The sequence below is a fragment of the Lampris incognitus genome, chromosome 4 (genome assembly GCF_029633865.1).
Source record: "Lampris incognitus isolate fLamInc1 chromosome 4, fLamInc1.hap2, whole genome shotgun sequence".
In the NCBI taxonomy this organism is placed as follows: Eukaryota; Metazoa; Chordata; class Actinopteri; order Lampriformes; family Lampridae; genus Lampris; species Lampris incognitus.
In genome coordinates, this window is record NC_079214.1 from 22,499,931 (window position 1) to 22,511,996 (window position 12,066).

General features: G+C 39.1%; 1 protein-coding gene across 1 annotated transcript in view; it reads right to left on the bottom strand.

The window, feature by feature from the left end:
• ddb1 (damage-specific DNA binding protein 1) overlaps positions 1–12,066 on the bottom strand; it is a 72,671-nt gene that overhangs the window by 50,435 nt on the left and 10,170 nt on the right. The window contains exons 2-6 of the mRNA XM_056278462.1: positions 11,652–11,800; positions 11,375–11,491; positions 5,973–6,194; positions 5,377–5,491; positions 4,968–5,065 (exon numbers count right to left, since the gene is read on the bottom strand). Coding sequence (XP_056134437.1) covers positions 4,968–5,065; positions 5,377–5,491; positions 5,973–6,194; positions 11,375–11,491; positions 11,652–11,800 — 701 coding nt within the window. The remainder of the gene's footprint in view (positions 1–4,967; positions 5,066–5,376; positions 5,492–5,972; positions 6,195–11,374; positions 11,492–11,651; positions 11,801–12,066) is intronic.

Genomic DNA, 12,066 nt, shown 5'->3' on the forward strand with positions numbered 1-12,066 from the left:
ATTAATTAAATTTCAACAATTTGTCCTTTCCAGAACTTATGAGGCTATGGTACGGTAAAGAGGAAAGAATAAGAGAACATTTTCCCAATTAGACAACGGATGCTGATAATGAGCCCCTTTGGGCCTTGGGCCTTTCTAACACAGAGCGCAATTTAGCCTTGATGAGGCAACACTAAAAGTAATAGCCTATGGATAACTGAAGTCAGCTTCACTTCCAGTGTTACACTTTCCATTTATTAAAGCAGAAATAGTTTCAAGTGTTTTGGCTTTAAGGTTTGCATCACTACATATTAATGCATTTACCTATGCTGAGCCTTAAAAGCAGTTTCACAACACAATAATTTTGACATCTGTAATATCAAAGGCATATGGATATGAAACTTTCGACACAAGATTTCCTTTAAAATGGCACAAATTCACGTTTTAACGACTAGCCTCGCTTTTTCTTTCCATGAAATTAGCTGAATGATGACTGAGCCTTTTTGTTATACCAGTTGGATAGATAACGACATATTACCTGTTTCATGAGAACGTGGAAAGCTTAGTTAAAATTTTGACAGTTCTTTTACCCAGTACAGTGTCTTCTTTTTGACTAACTATTGCAGGAGTCCATTTAACACAAATGTGTAGTCATTTGTACCCAGGTGAAAAAAAACAAAAAACTATCATTAGCCATCTATGCAGAACTCAGCATCAGCAAGCTTTATCCAATCCTTTGCTTAAATGAAGTTTGTGTGCTTAGCATGCATCCGAATTCTCTTAAAAATGCAGTCTTTTTCCTTTCTACTTTTCCTTGAACTCACTAGAAAAATGGCACAAAGGTCAAGAGAAGAGTTACAAGGAAAACTCGAAGGTACCTTTCAAGATTCAAGAATTTTGTCACTTTGCAAGCACAACAAAATTGCAGTTTGTGTCAACCTCAAAATGGTGCATACATAAAGAGACAAGAAAATATTAAAATATCAGCAATAAAAAGTACAGAGTCTAAACAATATCTTTGGGTATGTCTTGGGAGAAATTTGATGTCCTTTCCTACGCAGTGTCTGACACTGACAGTCTGACAGTACACAGAAGCGGTGCAGGCTAAGCTAACTGCTAGCCCATGCAGACTTGCAGTTCTGACAGTCATCCTGGCTGGCGTTCATTCTCTTGTACAGTGAAATTTTTCAGTTGTGTTGCAGATTTACTGAATGGACTGTGTTGTTGACTGTTTGTGGGTTTTTTTGCCTTGTTCTCTCTGGTTTTGTATGTTTTTGATGGGTGTCGTTTTTAGGAGGTTTTGGATATGTGTTTTTGTCTTTTGTGCTGCACTGCTGTGGGCTGGAAATAACGAAATTTTGTCTATTTTGTGTATGCAAGTACATGAATGAGATGACAATAAATTGTTCCTGATTCCTGATTCATATAGTTGATGACTGCTGATATTTACATTCCTGTTCAACATGAAAAACAACAAATTCATTAAGAAATGATTGCCAATATAAATTTAAAACAACATTAAGAAGTCCACCCCATGTTAATCAGAATTCCACAATTGAATTTAATGTGCTGTATAATTTGCCATTTTAAACATTCTCACCTATACAAAATTGCAAAACTCACATGCAGTTTACATTTCCTTAACTTGGCTGCTACATGATGTGTGTGGACCTTACTACTTGCTGTGTGATACGTGCTGCCAAAACCAGCAGGTGAACTGACTGATAATGATCAAAAATTGCTTTTGTTGTCTTACATACGGCCTAAAGACCGAACAACCATATGTCCTTACATTTTATATGAATGTGGAGGTAAATTGTCCTTACCTCCACTTTCGGAAACACAAGGACACACACAACATAGATTGTGGTCTTGGAAGGAAGTTCTGCTCTTAGTTGAGGAAAATAAATAGCCTATTCTGTTCTATACATATAATTTATATCTGTTTGTATTCAATACTGTAATGGATCAACAGATGTTGACACTGCTGTATTTAAGTTTGATATATTGTCATGATTATTTGGTTTGGACTTATTTACCCACGAGCATCTTGGGGTCTTTATAACACTCGATTGATGCAAACTGTTTCAAATGCACCCAAGTATTTACTTCTGTAAATCAAACATTCCAGGCTCTTCCAGTCTTATGGCCATTTTCAAATTTGAGAATATAAAAAAGAATTTTAAAATAGAGATTAATGGGGGGAGGCGTTGCAAAATTTGCCGCATAATTTTAGAAAGTAAGCCTACTGCCACTATAGTTTTGAATGTCGGATTATATATATATTTTGAGAAATCCTGCGGGGACTGATAGAAACGATGAAAATACATTTGCTGTGGGCTAATTTGGATTCAATAAGACACAACACCATGCTTCATAGCCTACCAAAAAAAAAACAACAACTGAGAATAGACATGAGAGGGAAAAAAATGAAATTACAATTATTGTGGAATGTTCTCATATGAGGTCATTACTATAATTCTGACAGCAGCATTACACAGCATACACTTATCTCTATGGTCTCGTTTCTCCCTTTATATCAGTCCCATACAGGGACATTAACAAAAAACATTTTCATCCTTTCTCTGCATATCAGTGTTTGAACTTTCTTTTCCTAACAATTATCCTTCGCAACTTGTCAGAAAACTTCAAAGCATGAGTGACGTATATGAACACTGAAATTGCAAAGTGTTATGGTCAAGAATCGGATGTTTTTCTTCTGCCACGGATGGCCCTGTGTTTTGGTGCTGAAGGAAGCAAAAAAGGAGCTATGAGCTTCCTTTCCTTCATGTAATAGAAAATTAGGATGGTCCTTATCATAGTTGTCGCAAAAAACAAAAACATACAGGTCACAAACAGGCGATTTAATCCTGTCATAGGCCCCCGGGCTTGGCTAAGCCTGTGGGCCACTTCTGCTCCCCACAACCACATATCCACCACCTCAATGAACCGATTTACCTCTGCATATAGTGATACTGCTAAGCCACAGCTCACCACAACAAACATACTGTACATTAATTCACTTCATTTGTAATTCATCTTTCAAATAACACAAGCATCTCTCTCCAACAGTATGAAACGTCACACTTCAAAAAATTCTGCACAACACTGTTCAACAATACATTTCCGCATCGCAGCAAACACTATGACAAATACAACAGACCACACCAGATGCAATGCAAGCTGCATAAATATTCTTGAGCATATTAATACCATAATAACAAGCATTAAAATCAAACACTAGCTTACCCTTAGAAGCATCTATGCCTGTTTTTTTTGGCAGCATTGTCAGGTAACTAGGTCACACAACTCACACCTGCTGCTTTGTCACTGAGCCTTTTTGAAAAATCCCGTTAACTTTGGTATTTAAGTTCTCACTTTTATTTTTGGGCCTTTTACTTTGAGAACTGCTCTCATGTCTCCAAAATTCCACCATGCCCCCCCCCCCCAATCAAGAAGTTGCCAGAGGTCATAACATTGCAACACTGTGACCCCAACCTGACCAATCAATGTCAACAAATCACCATTGGCAACAAACTGGGCAATCAGTACACAGGATTTATGGCACTAACCTTCCCCTAAAAATTGTTATTATTATAATATTATTATCTAACTAAAATGGAAGGAATCTCTGTCTGTCTTTCTTTCGATTTTCTTGACAACTGCTCATCCGATTGACATCACATTTGGCGAGTGTGTTGCTGAGGATGCAAGGAAGTGCAGTGTTGAGTGTGAACTTGTTTGAATGAGCGGTTGTCAAGAAAATCAAAGGAAAGACATACATACAGACAGACAGAGATGTTCTTCCCATAAAACCAGACGAACAGCACTACTCTGCCATTGCAACCCACATTGTGGTCAGAGGGGGGATTATACCTGAATGGGTACCGCACTAGTCTAATTAACAGACATCCATTGAAATTCAGGGCAGAGGCCCATTGAAATTCAGGGCAGCTGGGCTTCAGCCTAGGAATGCCCATGCATTAAATTGCCACTGGTCACGAATGCTCTCAAGGAAAGTTCCTTGGTCTGTGGAGAATTCGGATGCACCATTAGTGTCTATGTATAGCTTTACTGGCATGGTTAATGACTTTATATTAGAGGGTAGTAAAGACACACCTTTCCACTGTATCACACTTCAGGGTGGGAGATGCAACAGGTATTGTTAGAGCCATTTCTAGCAAGCTCTTATAGTTTCCTATTGTTTTCAATCATTTCAATGCAAATCAATTTTAGCAGCACCCAGTGGAAGTTTTTGTTGCTAATCGAAGCACACATTATCACCTGACCTCACATTCAGGAATCTCTTAATTAAGGCAGGTGTTCTGAAATTGTGGGCTTGTGGGAGATGCCACGGACACAGTCTTAAACCGCCACGTTTTGGTTATTTTTGTTAGGTTTAATCTTAGTTTTGTTTGGAGAATTTGTTTATTTCCCAATCATTTTTGATTTATTTGAAAAGGCCTGTTTATTTTGGGGAATGTTTGTTTTGGGTTTTGATTTCGTTTATGACGACAGTCAGCCAAGGCAGTTTACAGCCTAACCCAACAACTCTCAGTACCCATTCCCACCTGAACCATTGTGGATCATCAAACTGTGAGTAACTAACAATTTACCAAAATACAGTAAGTTGATCATGTCATGGCGTCTGTGGGTGGCTATTCTGAACATATTCCCATCTAGCATAGAAGCCGCAACAGGTACCGATATCGCATTAGAAAGTGATAATGATGTAATGCTCAATGTTTAGTAAGGCATGAATATCAGAAACTCAAAACTGCAAGATTCTAAGATAAAAGTGCGCGTGGATAAGCTCCCTTTCAACAGATGTTTTCTTCTTTCTTCAGAAAAAAAAATTCAGTGCTGAATGAAACAAAAAAGAAGAGGGCCAAAGATATCCAAGAACAAGCAGGCCTAAGGGCTAATTCTGCCAAAGGAAGTGAACTAAAAGATGACACTGACAATGCCTTACTATTTAAATAGTTTACCTTGATTGTGGGCGGTGCAATGGCCAAGTATTTGTCCCCATTGTGGTAGGTGATGGATTCTTGTCCTATGATTATAGCACCTCCAAATGGCTCTGGCACTACAAGGCAGGAGCACATGAGCAAACCATTTCATCACATTATAAATACAAACTTTCAAGTACTGACACAAAATCTCATCTTTCCAAACAACAGTGATTTCTCTAAAATGCAGTTCCAACATTCAAAAGGTTTTGATTTCAGAGAGAAATAAAAATGTTGCATCTTCCGTGCATACGTCCATCTTTTAATCACTTCATCTTCTTTTGTTTTTAACCAACATATTTCATTCGCTTTGTTGTTTAAAGTGACAAACAATAAATTTGAAAGGGATTATATACAGCATTTATTCATATATTTCTACTCATCTGACCTGGAATGACCATGGATGCCTCAGCCTCCACATTCTCCTGTTTCCATGGGCCCTTGTTGAACTCCTTCTCCCTGAGGGAAACCTCATAGGTTTTTACATGGCGCCCCTGGGGGTCCTGAGGTCCAGCACAGCACACATTAACAATCCAAAATGTCTTATGTGATTTTAATGTGTAGTTTTGACACTTATATAGGTAAAAATCCTTCGAGTACAAAGGCACTAACTATGAGAATGTTTTTTTCTGGACCAAACCTTATTTAAGACCTAGTAGATAATGCAAGCAAAAGCCTGCCCACCAACCCCCCCCAACCCTACCACCTCAACCCCCAGTCACAATGGAGACTTTTTTTTGGCATGGATTCATAATGTATCCATATTCCTCTACATGCAGGAATTGACCATATAAGATGTGAAAACATGACTCGGAATCACACTTGTAATGTTAAAAAAGGTTTCCCCAAGTTTAAAATGAAACATTAACCCAAAGAACATCATGGCCTTCAGATTAGATTTCAGAGGAGATATCCCTGATCGCATGCATTTAACATCAGATGCCCTCTCCTGCTCCAACATGCACATGCATCCAGAACCCTTACCTGGTAGATGAAGCAGACAGTGGGGGCCTGGCAACCATAGAGGAAGTGTACATCGATAACCTGTAGCTCCTCCAAGCGAATGTTGAAAGCCTTGAGCTCACGGTTCTCCCGGTCCAATGGAATCACCTTGAACAGTCCATCATAAAGCCGCAGGCCAATCATACGGCACTCCGGGTCCACAATGCCAATTATACCCGTTTCGGATGGACGTCCAATGCGATCCTGCCAATGTTGAAAAGCAAGGGTTTCGACTCAAGTTTTCTGCATAGGCTTGCATGAACAGTGGAAACAGAGGAATAATAAAGTGCATGAACAGAGCTTTCTCAGACATCAAGACTGTACAAAATGACTGACAACTTCGTATTAAGAAAATGCATAAAACACCAGGAAAGGCTCCCGATTGAAACTGAAATGATTTGAACTTGGGGAATATTAACTTTTAAAGCCCACTTAACTTCTGGCTAAAAACGGTTTCATGAATAACAAAACAAGAAATAATTAATTTTTAGTGATTTTTACAAAAGAGTTCAAAACATCTTATATGACCAAATGGTTCATAAAAGCCTGGAATAAAAACATGCTGTTGGCAAGAATAAGAAAGCAGCAAGTGTATAATAAATAGCCCAGTGTGTCCTCCAAGCATATCCAACCATCCATCCATCCATTATCCAACGCAGGGTCGCGGGATGCTGGAGCCTATCCCAGCAGTCATTGGGCGGCAGGCAGGGAGACACTTTGGACAGGTTGCCAGTCCATCACAGGGCTGACACATTCACACCTAGGGACAATTTAGTATAGCTGATTCACCTGACCTACATGTCCTTTAGACTGTGGGAGGAAACCGGCCTCCAAGCATGGTGGATTTTAATGTTAGTAATGTTCGTAAATGACATTTGCTTTACCTGCAAATGAAAAAAATCAGCCAATGTCACATCCATTTCAATTCCTTTTGAGGCTTTCAGTTGTCTCCATTTCTCAAGCAAATTCTCAGTGTTTACCTGATGGTGAAATGTGTCATGTTTCTAGTGAGTAGAATGAAGAAAATGAGGCCTGAAGATCTGATAGACCGAAATATTGCCAATTAAAATAAGTATGGGAGCATTTGAGTGTGCAGACCTCACTCCTTTGTTCTGTTTTGTAATTTTTGACTTGCACCTTAATATTTTTTTCTGGATGTACGCATACTTGTTTCCTCTTGCAAGTAGAGTACTCACGTTGTCGCAGTATTCCACATAGCCGTGGTGGCCCATACCATTACAGACAGTACCTTTAAGTTTAACTAATGGGTAGACTTACCACTGAGAATATACTGGTGTTGCATTTGGTTGGAATTAAAACTTACCAACATACAGTTCTTAATGGCACATAGTCATTGGCACATACATAACTAAGCTCACATTAGGTAGCCAGACCTCTGATCAAGCTCTTGGAGGTCAGGAGAAAATCTAGTCAAAAAACTGGGATAGCCATATTCTGAGGTAGCTGTCTAGCTGCGAGAGGTTCTCTTGTCTGAGCCAAAGTTTCATGAGCATGGAACAAATACGTTTCTATTCATAGGACAGTAAACAATTAAGCATCAACACCAGGCTCCAAGTCAAGTCAAATTTATTTGTATCGCCCAATATCACACATTACAAATTTGCTTCAGGGGGCTTTACAGCAACACAACATCCTGTCCTTAGACCCTCACATCTTCAGTTCTCCCCAACATAATTTTATCAGCTTGAAGTTGGACGACAGCCCACTACGTCTCCTCCCTTTTCAAGACAACGGTTTTGACTGAATTTCTCGAAACCTCTGTCAGTTTCTTGACCCTTGACAAGACGGAGGTCTGCCCTCCAAGAGATGAGGAGACAACTGACCTTCACCGTTGATGACTGTCGTTTGTTCCCATTACAAACTCATGTGGATTTTCACTAGGGATCGACTGATTATCGGTATGGCCAATTATCGGCTTAGATATCCCCGCCTGCCAGCCAATGACTGCTGGGATAGGGTCCAGCATCTGGGAGCCTATGTGCTTGTGCTTGTCCCGCCTGCCCTGCAAACATTCTGACCATTCAGGCCCGCACAGTAGAATTCCATTGATTTTGTGTCTTCTCCCGTCCCGCAGGGAAAACACATTATATAACTGTGTACTATTAATAAAGGGATGCATACCTGTCGGTAATAACAGCAAAATCACGTTCTAGTGCATAATTACATTGATACTAGTGCAATAATTACAGATCTTCCAGTGCAATAAGTACACATATTCTAGGGCAAAATCAAACTGTATTTATTTGACTTATTATTTTAGAACCTATGTTGTTTGTTTTGCTGAGGTTGTTTTATATTTCCCTGTGTCTTAACGCACTGATCAGGAGTAGCGCTCCTCTATTCTGTTCTCCTCCTCTGCATTCATACATGACACTTCAATGTACTATCAAAAATACTGCACCATTAAACGCAACCGAAAAATGAATCAACTGGTTTGTAACAAAGTTTTTTATTCAGCTGATAAAAATAAAAATAAATAAGGGCAGCAACTATGTTGGCTCCACGGTCAGTAACAAACACAACACGGCCAACTAGCAGTGACACGTCTATCCAAATGCACGGAGTTCCCCCAAATAGCAGGTTCCTGATGTTCTCTCCTGGTTTTGACACACTATCTTCGAAGGGAGCCGCAAACAACACCCTTGAAACGAGACCGAAATCATTGTTTGTGTAATTGATGGTGCTAGATATGAATGACGTTTTGTGGTAATCCTCGGTCCATATAGCTGTTGTGATGGCACATCAATATGTTTCAATGATCTCCGTTACCACTAACGCCTGCAGTGCCTGAGCTCTCCCCTCCAAATGTCTGGACACAGTGGTTGGATGAGGCAAAACATCTTTTACATCAAATTTGCCATATTTAGCGACTACATTAACAATGTCTAGAACTACTGGAGGCCTCCCCACTATCACTCTCAGAAGATCCCCTCAGCTGGTGGAGGTCCCACGAGACTGTCTTTCCCCTACTGGCCAAGTTGGATAAACGCTATCTATGCATCCCTGGTACTAGTGTTGCGGCAGGGAGGTTATTCTCAACTGCTGGGGACATAGTAACTGCTGTGCAGTTACTATGTCACATATGTTCACTCCAGAACATGTAGACCAGCTTCTGTTTCTACAGAAGAACCTTGACATTCAGGTCTGTGGTGTACTTTCCGGCTAAATATAACAGTTCTTGCTTGCACTTTGCAGCTCAATGTAGCAGGCAGCTATTGTTTGTTTGATTTTGTTATTTGAATATTGAATTTAAGTTATTATTTGAAGTTTGAATTTAAGTTATTATTTGAAGGTTTGCACTTTGCAGTTTATCTTTGCAATCATTTTTATTTTTGTGTTAAGTATTCATTTTACCCTTTGTCTCAAGGTTGCCTTGGTTTCCTATTGACTGAGTGGACTAAAGGAAAATAAATCTTCTCAGGGTTGACACTGAGTAGCAAACGTTTACAACTGATTCAGTGTGATTTTTTTTTAGAGCTATAAAAGTGTCTACCACAGTCAAATGGGAAAAGTAACTCAAAACAGCAATCTAAAATCAGATCTGTGAATGTATTGAATTGACACTTGATTTTGTATCGCGAATCGAATTTGAATCGCGGATCATTTGGATTCACGAATTGATTTTGAATTTAATCATGACCCCAAGAATCGAAATTGAATCGAATCATGAGATTTCCTGAATCATGCACCCCTAGTGGTAACACCGAAATCCTATTAGTGACACACTGTTACTTATGCACTGGTGGCAGTGATTGCAGGCTGGGGATGGATGAGTAGGAGGAGGCTCTTAAAGTTCAGAGCAGCTCATTAAAAAAAGAAAAAAAAAGAAAAGAACGTGAACTTAGTGTAAAATTCAAACTAGCTCATTTTAATCTCCGTAACGTTAGTTTCTCCGTCTTTCTCCCCCTCCTACACACACACCCCAAAGAGCATAATGTCGGTCTGACATTAACTCGACAACAGAGAACACAGTTTCCACTGCTGTGCTTAACCTCCAAATGTAACTAGGCTAAAAGAAAAAGCTAATGTGTGATATTTTAGTTACATACAGTGTTATTGTCAGTGTTGTGCATGAACGTGTCAGACGGCCCTTTCAAGTGGAACTACATTCTCTCAACCACAGAACGTCTGTCTGATTCTGCTGATCTGCGGCGTAATAACGTGCACTGCATAGGTGCACTTATGTGAAGGAATACGGACATTCTGCGGTTGAGAGAATGTAGTTCCACATGAAAGGGCCGTCTAACAGCAAGATAAAGCAGTGATAATATTTTAAAAAATTGCGTACACTTACAACGGATTTTATTTATTTAGGTGAGCCTTTTCTAAAATGCGTTTTGTCCGTATCCCCATCTGCAGCAATACATTCCTCAACTTCCGTGCTGGCTTCTCTTGCTTAATCTCCAAACTGGGAGCGCACAGAATCCCATCTACTGCAGGTAATACACTGACTATCGGTAAGCACCTCATACAATCCCACTTCAAAAAACCCTAACTATCACTTTAAAGATAAGAGAAAGGGAAATTAATGATATTAATGTACATTTTTCCATTCCGTTCAGTCAAAGCCTGCTGGGAGCACTTTAACAAATATATATGTGGAGTTATTTTATTATTATATTTATTCAGTTTGATCAAAGTTTATGTTCTGCTGTCCATGCAGTTTAATTCATTCCATTTTTATGTTTTGGAAGTTATTTATTTTTATTTAAAAAAGAATTCCACTCGGATTGTTCTCTTGTGCCTTGAACATCATGCACTTTATTTTTTTCAAATATTTTCTGTTTTACACAAAATTCAATTAAACGTGTTCATTTAAAGGCAGCCTTTTGTTGGAGTTTGTGTTATTTTAAAATTTGGCACAATTTTTTTTACATTTACTGCAACTGAATTATCTTCTTCTTTCAGCTTGTTCCCCATCTCCCAGGGGTCGCCACAGTGGAATATCGGCCTCCATAACTTACCAATAATCGGTATCGGTATGGGCCCTGAAAAAACCATACCGGTCGACCCCTAATTTTCACTACAAATTGCCATTGATGCATACTTTTTCCCTTTGTACTATTATGAAAATTATTCAAAACAACATTACCATATTTTTGTAAAACACTATAAATAATATACTGAACTATTATTGTGTATTTTGATCCAAATTCTGTTGTGTTCAAGCCCAGATTCCTTAAAAATATTCTGCAGAGGTGGAAATCATGGAGCCCTGCGATTTGGTTACAAGGTGAACGCCACATAAGTGGGAAATTTTAAGACTACTCAAGATAAGGGCACGGTTAAAATTTCTCAGAATCTTTTGAATTTCAGATTTAACTAACAATACTGGGTATCCCTTTTTTCCTAAGCTGACTTACCTGTACATTGCCATGGGCACGGGTGATGATATCAATGCTTTCTCCATTCTGTTTGTATTCTAGGATGCAGGCATTGTACTTGGTTGTAAGAATGAACAGCAGATCCTTGCTTTCACCCTACATATGGTAAGATATTGAGATCACAGACAAAAGACACATAAGCTTCAGTCTAATTTTACAAATTAGGCCAACCATATTAAACTGTGTCAGTGTGCTCTCAACATAGTCTGAAGTGCTTTCATAGTCGTTACTGCACATGTAAATCTCATTCACTCACCTTGGGTCTGAACAGCTCCATGACAGAAATCTTCCCATACATGCCCACCTCCTTCACTGGTCTCAGTCCCTCTGCTGTAACTACATATATCTCCAATCGTGTATTCTTGGCTATTAGTAGATTCAGGTCCTCCGCAGAGGTGAAGTGGCCTGTCAAAAAAGAGGCAGTGAAGATTAACATTTCAAATAAATTTTAATGGTACATCAGTCTTATAACAGTGAGGTAGTACAGATGGCTAACGCACAATAAAATGTTCAACCCATGATGCAACTGAATTGTTTGTACAAGAGTCAGTTCACCTCCAAGGAAGATTGGCAGAGGAGCATTTAGAGAGATTTGTTCACAAATGTATGTAGAAAATACGACTTTGCATTCAATGAACTACAAGAACTTATAAATCTTCCTGAGTGGAGCT